General features: G+C 43.0%; 2 protein-coding genes across 2 annotated transcripts; one reads left to right on the plus strand and one right to left on the minus strand.

The window, feature by feature from the left end:
- The first annotated feature begins 833 nt into the window (after positions 1–833).
- Positions 834–11398, plus strand: acads (acyl-CoA dehydrogenase short chain). Its single transcript, XM_044175046.1, has 10 exons — positions 834–990; positions 3028–3188; positions 3910–4059; positions 4142–4253; positions 5001–5152; positions 5313–5483; positions 6994–7131; positions 8394–8489; positions 8575–8631; positions 8721–11398. Exons 1-10 carry the CDS (start codon positions 963–965, stop codon positions 8871–8873), a joined length of 1218 nt encoding a protein of 405 aa, XP_044030981.1. The 5' UTR covers positions 834–962; the 3' UTR covers positions 8874–11398.
- A 671-nt stretch (positions 11399–12069) lies between these two features.
- cldn5b (claudin 5b) lies at positions 12070–13622 on the minus strand. Its single transcript, XM_044175047.1, has one exon. The coding sequence runs from the start codon at positions 13605–13607 to the stop codon at positions 12765–12767; it is 843 nt and encodes a 280-aa protein (XP_044030982.1). The 5' UTR covers positions 13608–13622; the 3' UTR covers positions 12070–12764.
- Between the last annotated feature and the right edge of the window lie 3822 nt (positions 13623–17444).

Below are 17444 nucleotides of genomic sequence, written 5' to 3' on the forward strand. Positions count from 1 at the left end.
AATGCAGAATGGCCCATTTCAGAATAATTTATATTGGATTATAATTATTGATGCATTAATGTGTTCATCACTAATGTTGCTACTACTACTTTACATACAGGTAGCATAACCTGCAACAATACATCATCATTTATTTGCTGATTATATTTTGGATTAATAATCTGAATCTGCAAACTAACTTGTAACCAAAGCTGTCAGATAAATGCAGTGGAGTAAAAAGTATAAAGCAGCATAACATGGAAATACTCAAGTAAAGTACAAGCACTTAGGTAGGCTACAGTAAATCAGAATCAGAATCAGAAATACTTTATTGATCCCTGTATGGAAACTCTTTGTTACAGCAGCTCGCCTTTACGTCAGTGCACACAGGAGAAGTACTAGAAAAGATATGATACACTATAAACACTATAAAACAGGTCAGAAAATAAATTAAGTATCATGTCAGTATAAGTATAAGATAAACTAAGTGTCCAGTACCAAGTGGGTTTACTGATTGATGATGAAAGTACAGTATAAAATACAGTGTCACCAAATATGTAATAAGTAATAGTAATAAGCGGAGGTGCATGTACTGTCAAGAGTAATAGAGGTAATAATATCAATACAATAAATAAGAAAACTAACATGGGAAAACTAATATTGCACGGGAGTAATACACAGAATATTGCACAATTATTATTAATTAAGGCGGAGATGAAAAAATAAATGTACTTACTGTAATATTACTTTACACCGCTGCTGATTTGGATATTTATTAAAAATGTATGATAAAATGCTAGAACAAATAATTACTTTGAGAGAATTACAAGGCTAAAACTTCCTGATGAAACACAAAACGTTTGTAACTTCGGACGCTGTGCTCCCACCTCGCAGTGCTGATAGTTCCGACAGCACGTAAAGGCAGCAGTTAGCTCCATAACGCCTCACCGCGAGACTGTACATCAAGCCGAGAGGAAGGAACCATGGCTGCGCTCTTCAAAGCGAGGAAAGGTGGGTACATCAAGAGAGAAAAACAAGGCAGAACAATTTAATATTACGATAAGAAACATTATTTGCACGTGGCGGACAACGCTAGCTTTAACTATATTAGCTGCGCGTGGAACTACCGCAGAGCAATATCAAACCTAGTTAGCTTAGGTTGCTACGTAACAAGTAACGTATCTCATGATATCAGTTAACAATATAACTGACAACCTGGCAGTTACAATCTAAAAGTTAGCCAGCTTTAGCTGGTGACATAAGAAACGCTTTGGTTAGCTAGTTAGCTGGTAAACATGCTTCTGATATTAGCTCCTCGGCTAAATAAGGTTACAAGTTAGCCGGCTAGCTGCGATCAATAAACAGGTACCGAGTCAGTTTCACTGAGGATAATTAGGTCAACTCAATAGTTTTACAGCTGTTCTGGTTTATTTTGATGTTTTTTCCTTTAACTGTCAGACTGAGAGGAAGGTGACTGATGGTGGATGACCTTTCACCTAAATAACGCCAAGCTAGCGAGTGAGCAGGTGTTGCCTTCAAAGACAGAGTAAATCAGGATCAGAAATCAGAAATGCTTTATTGATCCCCGAGGGGAAACTCTTTTGCTGCAGCGGCTCGCTGTCACGTCAGTGCACACAGGGATAGAAGTACTAGCAAAAAATATAATACACTATAATACAGGTCAGAAAATAAATTAAGTACCAAGTGGGTATAAGTATAAAATAAAATAAGTGTGAAGTACAAAGTGGGTTTACCGGTTGATGATAATAATACGGTATAAAGTAATAGTGCCTGAAATAAATAGGGAATTTTTAAACTAAAATATTGCACAATTATGTCAAGTATTGCAGAGATGTTAACGATCAATGTCCAGTTTAGTGACTTAGGGTCATACAGACTGACACTTAGAGGGAGGATTTAAAGAGTTTAATGACTTCCTGTGGCGCTCTGTGGTGCATTGTGGGGGGATGAGTCTTCCGCTGAAGGCGCTCCTTTGCTTGACCAGTGCGTCATGGAGCGGGTGGGAGACGCTGTCCAAGATGGCGTGTAGTTTACCCAGCATCCTCCTCTCTGACACCACCGCCAGAGAGTCCAGCTCCACCCCCACAATGCCACCGGCCTTACGGATCAGTTTGTTCAGTCTGTTTGCGTCCGCTACCTTTAACCTGCTGCCCCAGCATGCAACAGCATACAGGACAGCACTGGCCACCACAGACTCATAGAACATCCTCAGCATCGTCCGGCAGATGTTGAAGGACCTCAGCCTCCTCAGAAAATAGAGGCGGCTCTGGCCCTTCCTGTAAACAGCCTGAGTGTTCTTGGTCCAGTCCAGTTTGTTGTCCAAGTGTACTCCCAGGTACTTGTAGTCCTTCCATGTGTACTCCCAGGTACTTGTAGTCCTCTACAATGTCATCACTAAAGTGGAAGCACAGTCTGAGTTATCTTCAAAGGCTGATCTGTTCTCCCTGGAAGAAGTACTCACATCTTTTACTTGAGTAAAAGTAGTAATACCGTTTTTATTGTGAAAATACTCATTACAAGTAAAAGTCCTGCATTAAAATTTTTTGCTTCACTACTTTATATGTTGTTGAGTAGTTTGATCCATAACAATGCGTCATATTTTAAAAACTGATCAAATGTTTCGTATGTAAAATATTAATCTTCAGTGTAACTAGTTACTGTAGCTGTCAGATAAATTAAGTGGAGTAAAATGTACAATATTTCAATATTTCCATCTTACATGTAGTGGAGTAGAAGTATAAAGTAGCATAAAAAGGAAAAACTCAAAGTATTTGGGGGGGGGGAAATATATATTAAAAGTATTAAAAGTTTTGGATAAATGACCCAATCTTTTTTAGCTGGATTAAGATAATTTTATAACGTGTTCACACAGCTGTCAAACAAACACTTCCTCCAATTTAGTGGCTGAGTGAACCTCTCAGTTGTCACTGGTGATTGTTTCACTTTTTTGGAACTTGTGTAAGTGTGACATTTTTCAGAAATTACCCACCAGAATCGGTTGGTTGGTTTTGTTTTTCTCTCCCTCAGCTCTTCGCTTGTGTCTCAGTGGTTGTCGAAGTTTGTCTCAGCTAGCAGAGTTATCAGAGACTCATCAGATCCTGAGACAGACCTGCAGAGACTACGCCGACAGAGAACTGACCCCCATCGCTGCCAAACTAGACAAAGAGCACTGTTACCCTGCCAAACAGGTACACACACACACACACACTCGCAGAGTTGCACAATGCGATGCTTTAATAGTGACGTATGAGTTGAAATTTGATCCCATTTTTATTGTTGCACTCCGAGATAAGAACCAAGGAGATGGTTTATGAGGAAAAACTGTTTAGAAAACGAAAATATGTTTATAAAAACAATACATCAAATGACAGTGTGTTGGGTGCCTCTGGTAGTGACGAACCTCCAGAGGATTATCAGCTGATCCTGCAGCTCCCCTCGGCGTTACGGAGCTTTACAGTGAGTTTCAGCTCGTTGTTTATCTGTCCGGCTGCAACTTCGCTGTTCTGGTTCCCTCTCACCGCTCTCATAACGTCGTTTTCAGAGAAAAAGCTGTAAAAACAGCAGACAGACGCAGTCAGAGAGCAGCTGGTGAACATAGTGGAGCATCTAGCAGCTAAAGAGCCGGATGTTTCCCTCAGGAGACCAAACACAGAGCTGACGGAGAGAAGACCGGACTGACGTTCATCAGGAGACACAAACACGCCTCCTGATGAACGATCATGTCGCTCCGTAGCTGCTGGAGGTGGAAATAAACAGCTGTTTGCTAACACGTTCAACATATCAACTTAAAAGGTGATGATATGTCAATGTTGCGTTCACAGCTTGTTTCTGCTGAAAACAAGTGGGCACAAAAATCAGTTATAGCAGGTTTAAGGTATCAAACACATTACTGTCAATGCTCTTGTCCAGGTTCGGGAGTTGGGGGCGATGGGGGTGATGGCCATGGAGGTACCAGAGGAGCTGGGTGGAGCTGGGATGGACTATCTGGCGTACAGTCTGGCTTTGGAGGAAATCAGCAGGGGCTGCGCCAGCACTGGAGTCGTGGTCTCTGTTAACAATGTGAGTGCGGTCTGACAGCGTAGATACACGCGTGAATGTTACCGGTGTTAACCGGTTCCGGTCTCTGTGATCCTGTTCTTAGTCTCTCTACATCGGGCCGATATTGAAGTTTGGTTCAGAAGAACAAAAACAGCAGTGGATCACACCGTTCACCACCGGAGAGAAGGTGGGCTGCTTTGCCCTCAGTGAGCCAGGTAAGCGTGACACCTCACACATACACTCTCCCCATGCACGTGTATGTACATGCCACTGAAGTCCGACACAGAAGAGACATTATTATCAAGGTGTGATGGGTTAAAAGCGTTGTTAGTGTGATAATAAACTAAGCCAGGGAAGAGCAGCAGTAGCTATTTATTTATTGTAAAGTACCTGAATGAATACAATGCAAACCTACAGTAAACATTAAGATGATGATGTACGATTTATTCCCAAAGGTTCCAGTGAAAAGTGAACAACAACACAAGTAATAAGTGTTTTTATTTTATTCTTGGTATAGTGCATCAGTATGTAGCATGGATGAAATTATGAATATCGAGCAATACGTGAGCAAATAGGAACCAAACGAGAGTCCTTGTGATTCTTTATTCGTGACCTGCTGGACATTACAAATATGAAGCAGAATTAATAAATAAATGATGAAACTGATGAGGAAATTTATCAGGAGTTTCACTTTGTGAATCACAACATAATGGACATGTCTGAAAGACAAAAAGCCGCCATTTTAACAGCCAGCAATGTTACGTATTCCGTGTCTGATGAGGGCTACAGAAAACTATGCTTGTACTTCCAGAAGGCCACGTTTTAATTCCTCTGTTGAAAGATCACTGATAGAAATATTTTATAGGCTTTAAGGACACATGTTTTTACAAATCTAACAAACTAAGACTGGTTTAAATCCACACCTGTTTCTTGAAATAAAGTGAGGTTAATTTAATTTCCAGGTAATGGCAGCGATGCGGGCGCAGCCTCCACGACAGCTCGTCAGGAGGGAGATGAGTGGGTGCTGAATGGAACCAAAGCCTGGATCACCAACAGCTGGGACGCCTCTGCCACCGTCGTGTTCGCCACCACGGACAAGAAACTCAAACACAAGGCATGACTCAGCACACAGGGCTGCTTTTCTGTTCAGAGCAGAGAGATAAAGAGTGGATTGTTCTGTATTGAGCAATATAACTGTAACAGCGGCGAATCCTCCCTCACCTTTGTGCTTTTATTTATTTCCTCAAACTGCTTTTTGTCTTCCGTGTCTGCAGGGTATCAGTGCATTCCTGATCCCCATGCCGCACCCAGGGCTTTCTCTGGGGAAGAAGGAAGATAAGCTGGGCATCAGAGCCTCATCCACTGCTAACATCATCCTGGAGGACTGCAGGGTACCGCTGGGCAACATGCTGGGCCCCCGTGGGGCCGGATTCAAGATCGCCATGGTATTTTAAAGCAGTTCGCTCATTGTGACACAGAGGCTGCGTTTACATGGAGCCTGTTATTCCGCTTATATTTCAAAATAGGAGCTGAATCCGACTAAAGATGTGCCATGTAAACACTTCAGTTGAAACAAACTAGCTTGGGGGTGGATCAAACCTTAAGTTTCCTGAAAATCTACTACACTTCTCAACACGCTCGTCCACGTGACGTAAAAATAGTTTCGCTGAGATTCAGCAAATGGCTCTTCTTCCTGTTTAACCACTGCAGGAGCTTCTTCAATAGAAAGCGCGTCAGTAAAGCAGTAATGCTGCCAAGATGCCGTTCTATCTTTGTGACAGGTTTGGTGAAGGCGGAGTGCTTACGAACGCTTACAACACTAAGTTTTACTGAAATATCCTTGCAGCCTTTGTACCAGTCAAGTCAAATGTTTATAGCACATGTAGCACATGTCATACAACTAATAAAATAAGACATGAATACATATTGAAATATATATTAAAAGAAAAACAGATTTATCCATAAATCCATCACCTGCCCACCCACCAACATAAACACACCCACCCACATATACCCAAAGGGGGGGGGGCACGGACTGACAGACAGAAGGACTAGCTAGTCATACGCCTGAGAACAGGTAGGTCTTAAGTCTGCTTTTAAAAGACGACACCGCTGTGGTTCATCTGATGTCATCGGGCAGGTTGTTCCAGAGAGTCGGCCCATAATAACTGAAGGCACCGTCACCAGATTCACTGCTGATCGTGGGTCAGTTAGGAGGCCAGGGTCTGATGATCTGAGGGTTTGTAAGCAGAGACGTATTTAGGAGCTAGATCATTAAGCGATTTGTAAACAGCGAGCAATATTTTGAAATCAATTCTGGATTTTATCAGAAGCCAGTGAAGTGATCTAAGTATAGAAGTAATATGCTCAGTTTGTCTTGTCCCAATGAGGCTGCAGCATTTTGAATGAGCTGGAGCCGTCCCGCGGTCTTTATGGGGAGTCCGGCAAGAAGGGTATTACAGTAGTCTAGCCTGGAGGAGATCCATGCATGAACCAGTTTTTCAGCATGTGACTGAGACGAGATGCATTTGACTTTGACAGTAAGTTACCATTCTCTGTTATCAGGGATTACAGAAACCTAGAGCTGTATTTCTCATGGGGAAAGCTGATCTCTTGGCCTGGTGTTCAGGTTTGTAATCGGGTTGTTAATGTACGCATCACAAAGACTTCAGACAGAGAAGGTGACAGCAGAGCGGTGGCAAGATCAAAGAAAAGATGATCACATGTAGTGATGCATCCAAACTGACACTAAGTGTCCTCGAAGTCTCAACAAGTCTGTTTCAAAGAACAAAGAAAAACTGCTCTCACTACAGAGACTGTCCTCTGCACCGTCAGCTCTCCGACACACACAGTTAATTCAGCAAGAAGCATCTTCTATCACTAATCCAGGTAAAAATAAGCTCGCCATGCTTCCCAGGTGTGCGTGTAAACTTACTGTTCATCTGTGTCGCTCAGCAAACCCTGGACAGCGGCCGGATCGGCATTGCAGCTCAGGCTCTTGGTATCGCTCAGGCTTCTCTGGACTGCGCCGCAGACTACGCACACAAACGCACTGCGTTCGGAGCCCCCATCGGCAAGCTGCAGGCCATACAGGTAACACGACCAGCCGTAACTCTGTATTACAGGGTGACGGGCTTAGAGGAAAACTGTTACAGCTCGGGGTTTCTGTTTGTAGCTTTGGCCATCAGTTCTGGGACCTGGGAGTTAAAATGGGTCCAGGAGGGAAACAAACACGATCAGACAGGCTGCAAACAGTTTACCCAGATTTATTTGGAGTTAAAACTGAAAGTGAACGCACCTGACATGTTGGTAATAATCCTCTGCACGGGAAAACTGTTTGGAACGGTAGGTCAGAGTTTGTAAACTGTGATACAGACACTTTGGGTTATAATTTTACTGTTCACCTTTTGTCAAGTGTAACCCTGGGGGCTTGTTGCCCCTTTGGACCTATTTTTAGGGTTTCCAGATCTCAACAGTTACTTCTTTGAGCACACTATTATCGAAACTGATGGCCAGAGCTACGAAAGTAAAACCTAACTTTCAGTTACCCTAGCTTTTAAAAATAATAATCTTAGTGTAACGCAGTATTGTTGTTAAATTTAGCGATTCATTGTTAAAGGAGCACTCGCATAAAGGTCCGTTTGCTCGTCATGGGGAGTCCCACTCAGCCTGTGAAAACAGCTGTATATTGTCTTGTGTGGTTCTGGAGGAGCTTTGTCAAGTCTGAGAAAATAACCCTGATGGTGTCATATAAACTCTAGCGACTAAGAATAGCATTTCCATAAAGTTAGGAGACTCGCAAAAGACAGATTAAAAATCAAAATATCCTGACTTTTAGGCCTTAAACTCCAAAAATGCTGAATCCTACATTTCCCATAATGCAACTCACTAGAAAGTCTGCATTACAAAGGTGGAGGTGTAGAGTTTTAAAGATGGTTGTTACCTGGCAGGGTGGGGTCCAATGAGAAAGATCCTATTGAGTTGCAACTTCTTTTTTTTCCCAGCAAATTTAAGGCCTAAAAGTCAGGCTGTCTTGTTTTTTAATCTGTCTTTTGCGAGTCCCTTAACTTTACTGAAATGCTAAACTTAGTCGCTGGAGAACCTGTGACGTTCATAAGATGTCAGAATATAGTTAAAAATGCCCGTCACAGTTTCCCACAGTCTATCTGATGTTTTCAAATGCCTTTTTTCTTTTTTAATTCGAAACCCAAAGATATTTAATTTACAACATAAAACTAAACAAAGTAGCAAAGCTTCACTTTTGAGAAGCTGGAAACAAAGAATATTTGGTGTTTTTTGCTTCATAAATTAGCTAATCTTTAAGGCACTAATCGAGTATTTTTCACATTGTTTAGTTCAAACTGGCTGACATGGCTGTGGCAGTGGAGAGCGCTCGTCTGCTCACCTGGAAGGCTGCGCTTCTTAAAGACTCAAAGAAACCCTTCACCAAGGTACAGAGTCGCCTCTGACTGAGCAAGTTTGACATGTCTGCGGTGTGACGTACATTAGCCCACCTCCACCTGTGTTTTCCTGCAGGAAGCAGCCATGGCCAAACTAGTAGCGTCTGAAGCCGCCACATTCTGCTCACATCAGGTAAGAAACCAACAGCAAAACGGCCGTAAAGATGCAGAATAAACCCTCCAGGCTACTTTTTAATTTTGTTTGTTTGTACTTTAAATCAGGCGATCCAGGTTCTGGGTGGGATGGGTTACGTGACGGACATGCCCGCCGAGAGGCACTACCGCGACGCTCGCATTACAGAGATCTACGAGGGCACCAGTGAGATCCAGAGACTGGTTATTGCCGGCCAGTTACTGAAGGAATACCAATCGTAGACACGCTTTCTGTCAGTGCCTTTGGTACAGTATGGAAATGTAATCCCAGATCTGGAATCAGAAAAATCAACCCGGAGACATCACCTCATCCGTAAAGATAAAGAAGAGCCAGTACGATCAACGATGAGCTGAGGTGCAGCTTTTAAACTTTTTGCCAGCAGGCCTTTATGTCAGGATCCGATCAGAGACTACAATACAGAAGTTCAGAGATTCAGATGATTGTCCGTTACCTCCGTTGTCTCGTGTCTCGAGGGAATTCAGGAATAACTTTATAATACTGTAAGCTAATTAACCTCAAACGTGTCTCCGCTGCCTTAAGAGGATATCAGTGCGTTGCCAGTTTAAATGGTCAGTTCACCCAAATTTTAAAAAAAGGACATGTTTTCTCGTAGTGGTATCGAGCCTTACAGATATATGCTGTTTCATGTCTTATAGATATCAACCTCCGACACCTCTGCCGCCGAATGAATGGAATTTCTTTCTTGGTCCTCGAAAGCAACTTGTCTTTACAGAAAAAAACTTTGTCCGTCTCGTGTTCTCTCTTTGCTCCGTTCTGTCGGCCCTTTAATTAATTTAATGATAACTGACGTTTAAAAGTCACCGCGTGTAAAAGGAAATCGAAATTAGCTCCGCTCTTTCCGTTGCCGTCTGTCCCGCAGCTGAACTGCACCCTCCTACCAAACAGCATATGAAAATGACGACGTTTGTCCCGGTGTTGCCTTTTCGGTGATGTATACCCAAAATGGAAACACAACACAGAACCTAGACCTTATGGGTGCTTGAAAGTTCAGCTCATGGGAAGCTCCAGGTTACTCTGTCCACAGACCTCGTGTCACTGTAACTACGTTCTACCAAGGAAATAGTCCCTATGAACAGACAAACTCCCAACTCAAGGTCCTCTTACTCTCTTTTTCCAGCCCAGTATCACAGGATTTGCATTTATATTGGATGATTCTACTCTTCGTGATTTACATCCAGTGCCGCCGTTTCGTGCCAATGCAGGAAGTAGTGTGACCTTTTAAGTGGAGAAGCTCGGATGTAAGTTCGATGCAGCTGGACCACAGATATCATGTTTTTAATTCCACACGTTCTTCTTTCATGTCAAAACTTGGTGCCTACATTACCCACAATGCAACTCGACTGCAGACAGTTCAGTCAGAGATTGTGGTGTGTTATGCTAGTAGCGGCTAATGTAGCCTGGAGCCTGCAGCAGAGCCTGGTCAGCTCGCTGCTTTCTAACGCCACATTTTCAGACTTGTAGTCCCGACCGACGCTGACTCAAGTGACATCGCTTGAGGACATTTATCAGACTTCACACAGCTCCCTCTGGAGACACTAAAGGCTTTATGCTACTTTATCACATGCAGTCACACCTGGAAACACACGCTGAGGTCGACTTTAACTGTAACCCTGATCTTTCCCTAAACTGGCTGTTTTTATTTTGCGAAACCTTAACTATACCTTTTTTAAAGTTTATTTGCCGTAATGATCTTTCCGTAACCTTAAGAAATTTTGGCAAGAGAAGTTAATTTAGTTTGGCCCGCTGATTTGACCGGCTTACCAACACGGTCGGCAGTTGGAGCTACAGCAGAGCCTGCGAAACACACCTCAGGTACTTAAGCTACTTCCTCTCGGAGTCATAACTCTGTCAGACACAGAGACAGGAAACACATATTGAAACATTCAGTGTGACTCACACTTCCAGAGGAGATCATTATCTCTGATGTCCATCCAGAATAAACCTCCATAAACCCACTTAGAAATCATAGAAAAGAGACGCTCCTCATAACTGCAGAACCTGCCTGAGAATCCTGCTGTTTTTAAGTTTCCTTCAGTCTCACAGTGATCCAGAGACAGCCGTCTGTCCGTCCACGGGTCCACTGCAGACAGGAGCTGCTGACTGCTGATTCGGCTGCTTTTAATGGGGACAGTTTGACTAAATGTAAACAAATACAGGCTGAAAGAGAAGTTGTAGCCCACAGCTAACTAACTAACTGCCAATAGCATACTGTGATTTGGGTGAACTGACCCTTTCACCAGCTTCATTTCGTCTGGTCTCTGTCTCTTACACAGTTCACACGGTTTTGTGCTTCCTATGAGAGTTTTAACCAGCAGAGGGCGACGGTGTGCCTTCAAGCTTCTTGACCCATTTCTGCTTCATACAGATTCACCGTTCATGCATCTTTTTGAAATACTGCAAAGTAATCATCAATTACACACCTGTTTTCAGAATGTACACCGTTGTTGACTGCAGTTTTATTAATTTAATGTTCTGGGTGGCAGTTAGAGATTATACTTGAATATTTGTGGTGTGTTACGTCTGTTGACATTGAAGATGGCCGAAGCAGCTTGGGGTTCAGTCTGTGATTATGTCGAAGGCTGTAAGAGGCCGTGTAATGAAATACAGTATGTCTGCTTTACTGTGGTTGATTTCACAGACCTCTTGTGCCTCAATAACTTGTACATATTTTAATGTAATTTATTGTGTGCAGATGATGATAATAAAAACACAACAGTACTTGCCACAGAGGAATTATGGATTTTATTTCAACATTTTTTTTATTTTAGTAAATTCTGTTTCATTAAAGTGGTTTAAATATGTTACCTTGGAAACGTATCTCTACAGACTAACCTAAGCAATATTAGTAGGTTAGCCAGCTGTCTTTGGGCGTAACTCAAAGCAAGCTGGGGATCTCCCCCTTCTTTATGTGTGTGTGTGCATCTGTGCACGCTCTCCTTTATGTTTATCCACGTGAGCGCACTGATTGCTCCACTGGTCCAGATCTAGGCCAGGCTTCCTGGCCCTGGAGTTGCACCCTGCTGATTGTGTTAATTATGCCGATAGTCCGCAGGGTGCATTGTTCAAACCGGCCTCGCTCCGTCAGGATGTGTGAACCAGGGTCTTGATTATTTTGACGTCATTTTCTGGCTCTTGTTTGTTTCCTTTTTATTTCACACACAAACAAGTGCACGTGCAAGAACATAATATACTGTGTTCCTGCTGCTGATAACCTTTGCCCTCCTTTTATAGAAGTGAGACTCTCATGTGAAGATCAGGATTTTGATGCTCATATGCCAACAGGCCTGTTTATAGTGAAGAATAATGATCTTGGTTGAAGTTAACTATAGCTATAGAAATACATAATCTTTCAATATCAGAACAGGCTGTAAATAACAAGTACAGACAGTTAAATGGTTGGTTTTTTTTGTCTTTATTAGAAAAAGTATGTTCTATGAAAAGACTAGAAAAAAATGACAGGAAGTACAAAACACTGTACATGTATTCAAATGCAAATTCCCCTCTTTGACCGCAACAGGAGTGAGCATCGGTCTGAACGGGCTTCCCTGCCTGCTGCCTGTTCACTGTGGGAACCCATCTCATGAGCAGGACTCAGAATCAGTCCACTGGGAGAGAATAAAAGTATTTACAATGAAGCTCTGCTGCTTTTCAGAGGTCACACACACACACACACACACGACAATTAACCACCTGCACAGTAGCACCTTTACAACCTTTTATGATAAAACACTCGTGGCAACAAATTTCAGCCTCTAATCAATCTCCTAACGGCTTTTAACAACTGAGTTTGATAATTACCACACTCTTAAAGCTTCACCTGAAGTGGCCTCCTGATGCGGAACAGCAGATTAAAACCCATTAGGAGCATAAATAAACTTCTGCTGCCTGACAAATGCTAAAGTTACATTCAATTCAGTGACAGTTGCTCTTATTTTACAGTTTTGTGCTCTGAGTACAACAGTTACACCCACAATGAGCTCCACTTCAGTGTACCTAAGTGTGAACAGCCACAGCATCTTTTGGCACACATCATTCTGATGCCTCGGCTCTGCTCCAAGCAAATGCCCCCTATGTGGAAGTGGACTTTCAGTTTATACATAATGCTTCTTGTCGAAGTCCCCGTTGGACGTGATCGTCTTGGTGGGGGCGTATTTGATGGGGTACGCGCCTCTCACCCCCTGGGAGAAGGAGCAACACAGCAGGGTCCCGCCGAGCAGCAGCAGCGCGGTGGCGGCCCAGCCGATGTAGATCGCCGCCCCGATCTCCCTCTTCTTGGACGGAGGCACCTGCGGGTTGTGGAAGTCCACTATGATGTTGTTGGCCATCCAGCAGAGCGGGACCAGCACGAACAGACCGCTGATGATGTAGATGACCCCCCCGGCGTTCACCACTCTAGCCTTCACCGTCTCATCCTTGATGCAGTTGGTGCACTGCGCCCCGGCCACCGTCACCGTGAGGGCGACGACGCCCACCACGGCGGAGATGATCGTCAGGGCCCGGGCCGTCTGCAGGTCCTGCGTCAGGGCCAGGACCGAGTCGTGGACTTTGCACTGCATCTGGCCGGTGCTCTGCACTACGCAGGACATCCACAGGCCGTCCCAGATGGTCTGAGCCACCACGATGTTTGAGTCGATGAAAGCCGTCACCTTCCACATCGGCAGCCCGCACGCGACCATCACCAGCAGCGAGCCCGTGACGCACAGCGCCAAGCCGAGGAACTCCAAACACGCAGCAAGCATGGCTCGGTTCTTCGGTGTGCTGGTGCTCCTTAGTTGAGGGATGAATGAACGTGTCTTCTCGTTAGTGTCTCCTCCTCTCAGCTGGCTCGTGTTGATGCTCTGCGCGCGCTCAGTCTCTCCTCTGCTCACTGAGTGCGTGCGCTCTGAGGCTTCATTTATGCGACGACCAGACTGACGCTGCTGCTGCGCCGCCATCCAAGCAAAACCCAGAAACTTTGAGCCAATCAGCTGTGAATGCATCTCTCTCTCAGCCAATGAGGGAGGAGGGAAGGGGGGGGTCTGCAGGAGCAGCAGCATCTCACACACTTGCGCGTGCACGTTTACGCACTGGTGTGAGAGAGTATTTACCAGTTTGTGCTGGAGAGCACCATATGTGTGGTGTTTTCCTGTAATTCAGAGTCCGTGGAGCAAAGCAGCGTTTGGCTCGATGTGGAAGGAGTTAATCGGGATTCCCAACTTATAATTTCACCCAATAATATTATGGATCTTACACATACTGCTTAAAAACAGACATCCTGATGCAGACTGCAAAGAATCCGATATTGTGGGAAGGATATGGGCACATCCTGTTGGTCCAGTGGTCTGAGGAGAATAATGCCACGTGAACGCCACATCCTGGGTTCAAATCTGGCTGTCGCATGTCCTTCTCTGCCCCAGTTTTCCCATCATTCTCCACTTTTGTCAATCCAACAATAACATGAATGATCTTAAAGAAAAAGCAAAAACACATACAGTGGTGCGAAAGTGTTTGCTCCCTTCCTGATTTCTTTTTTTTTTTTGCATGTTTGTCACACTTAAATGTTTCAGATCATCAAACAAATTGAAATATTAGTCAAAGATAACACAAGTAAACACAAAATGCAGTTTTTAAATGAAGGTTGTTATTATTAAGGGAAAACAAAATCCAAACCGTCCGTGTTCATGACTCCACCATAAGAAAGAGACTGAACATCACACCACCACCATATTTTACTGTTGGTACGATGTTCTTTTTCTGAAATGTGGTGTTACTTTTACGCCAGATGTAACGGGACACACACCTTCCAAAAAGTTCAGCTTTTGTCTCGTCAGTCCACAGAGTATTTTCCCAAAAGTCTCGGGGATCATCGAGATGTTTTCTGGCAAAAATGAGACGAGCCTTAATGTTCTTTCTGCTCGGCAGTGGTTTTCGTGTTGGAGCTCTGCCATGCAGGCCGTTTCTGTCTCTTTCTTATGGTGGAGTCATGAACACTGACCTTAACTGAGGCCAGTGAGGCCTGCAGCTCTTTGGATGTTGTTGTGGGGTCTCTGAATGGCTGAAGAAGAATAAAATGAAGACTTTGGAGTGGCCTAGTCAAAGTCCTGACCTGAATCCTATTGAGATGCTGCGGCATGACCTTAAAAAGGCAGTTCATGCTCGAAAACCCTCCAACGTGGCTGAATTACAACAATTCTGCAAAGATGAGTGGGCCAAAACTCCTCCACAGCGCTGTAAAAGACTCATTGCGAGTTATCGCAAATGCTTGATTGCAGTTGTTGCTGCTAAGGGTGGAGCAACCAGTTATTAGGTTTAGGTGGCAATCACTTTTTCACACAGGGCCATGTAGGTTTGGATTTTGTTTTCCCTTAATAATAACAACCTTCATTTAAAAACTGCATTTTGTGTTTACTTGTGTTATCTTTGACTAATATTTAAATTTGTTTGATGATCTGAAACATTTAAGTGTGACAAACATGCAAAAAAAATAAGAAATCAGGAAGTGGGCAAACACTTTTTCACACCGCTGTATGTGGAGAAAGTCGTTTTTTGGCATATTGTTTTTGCAAGTTGTCAGGACTAAGCGGGCCTGTTCATGTAACATTACAGAATAAGATAAGTGCTTTATTTTAGGGGTCCTTTCATTTCTTAATACCTAAAAGTCCTAAAAAGTTTAATTTGCTACTAGTTATAGGAAAACCTTGAGACAGTACACTTGTAGTATACTAGCAGTTAGTAGTGACATAGATGGGTAGAGTTTATAAGCTGGAGTTGATTTCCTTTAAAGAACTCCTAACATCTGACTGGATAAAATAGTCGGAGATCCATTTAATCCCAAATGTTCATCTATTCATTTGTTGGAAACTTCATTCACCGTGTTTGTTGATTTGTGACGCCTCTCGTGAGACAGTGACACTGACTTTCCCGTTATTCAACCGGCGTCATTTTCTGTGGCTCCGACTGATATTTTGACCCCTTTCCTGGCTTCGACACCACACACACGAGGCACACAGGATGTACTCCGAGCAGAGAACATGGCGGCCATGTTGATACGCTCCATTGTACTCTAAATGTGTCGTTGAAAAATCAACTCAACTCTCTTTTTGTTTTTGTGCTTTAAGTGGACTCAGCGGAGATGCGTGCAGCCCGAGTCGACCAAACATACACATCCTATGCATGCTGCAAAGCCACCACTGTGGTGAGAGAAGCACCAGAAGCAAAGCATTTCGGGCCGTTAGAGACCTTTAAAAACACATCTATATATCATGACTACTTCCTGTTCAGACTTTAAACAAGATCACACCCAAACTTGATTTTTTTTTTTTTCAGCTTCTTCGCTGTGAAAATGTTGAGAAAACTCCATTTCAAGGCAACAAACAAACAATTTTTAGTTAGAAAAATTAAATTAATAATAACATAAATAATAATAATAACTGAATAGAGGATAAAAAAAAAGAACAATATGGCATTTGTAGGGTAAATCCTTATCTCTGATTGATTATTCCCTCTCAGAACATACATGTGATTAATCATGTGATCTCTTAAAGTTGCTCTTAAATGTTTGGCCTACTCTCTTGATAAATGTGTTCTCACTCTGCAAAGAACTGTTTTAGGCCCAGAAGCTGTTTTTTTTTTTTTTTTTACTTTGCCTTTGCTCAAATTTTAAATAAAAATACACCCAAACTTGATTTCTCTTTATCACCTTCTTGCTGGAAAATCTGGTCAGTTTGAAAATAGCATCCTGTTATTTAATGTTTACTGCAGAGAAAATGATGCGTGTTGATAAAAGCTGGACCACACCTCCTGTAATTACTCTTAATCTTTCAGTTTTAGGCATGCCGTTGCTCCACCTCCCTTATATAGACAGAGAGGGCTGAGTCAGACCACTGGTATTTTTTTGGGGGGGGTGATGATTAATTCGGATGCCACAGCAGATAAACACAAACAGGGTGGAGGAAGAGCCGGGATGCCAAGATAAAGTCTTTAATAACCACAACAGGAGCTAAATTATAAATATTTGTCCTAATGTGGAGTTTTAATGCCTGTGGAGTACAGACAGAAAATAATAATTGTGTATAGTGAATATGGATTAATATCTTTGCTGTTTTATTGATAATATGATGCCAAATTCACGGCAGCATTTTCAGATTGAGGACACAGGCAGCAGGTGTTGGTCAAGTGTGGACGTCAACATGCTGACAAACAACGTTCCTTCAGAAAAACACAATCGGGCCTCCGTCTGGAAAGCTCATTGTTCTCCTTCACGTGCACACACGCACGTACACGTGCACGTGAAGGAGAATAAGTCATGATGTCACGCAGTAGGTGAGCGGGTCATAACTGCGTTCCTGTTGGCTCAAAACAGGAGAACACCAATCTTAATCACAGTCAGGCCTGTAGTCGCTGCCAGCAGAATGAGAACTGATTGAATCAACAGTGTGTGTGTGTGTGTGTGTGTGTGTGTGTGTGTGTGTGTGTGTGTGAACCAAAAAATTATTAACCAATGGATAACCAATACATGGTTGAACTGAAGCCTCTTGGTTTCACTTCACTTTATTTAGCTCAACTCCACTCTACTCAACTCAATACCATCTTCACTTCACTTCACTTTACTGAACTCAGCTCAAGCTCCAACTCCACTCTAACTTCACTTCACTGTACTTCATTAATTGTACAGCAGCCAGTCCTTTATTTTGCGTTTCCCTTATTTATTTTTTTTTAAGAAAAGGACTCAGTAATTAATTCATTATTAGATGGTTGCAGATTTTTGCAAAACACAATATGATCATCAAAAA

The sequence above is a fragment of the Siniperca chuatsi genome, linkage group LG18, assembly GCF_020085105.1.
Source record: "Siniperca chuatsi isolate FFG_IHB_CAS linkage group LG18, ASM2008510v1, whole genome shotgun sequence".
Taxonomy (NCBI): domain Eukaryota; kingdom Metazoa; phylum Chordata; class Actinopteri; order Centrarchiformes; family Sinipercidae; genus Siniperca; species Siniperca chuatsi.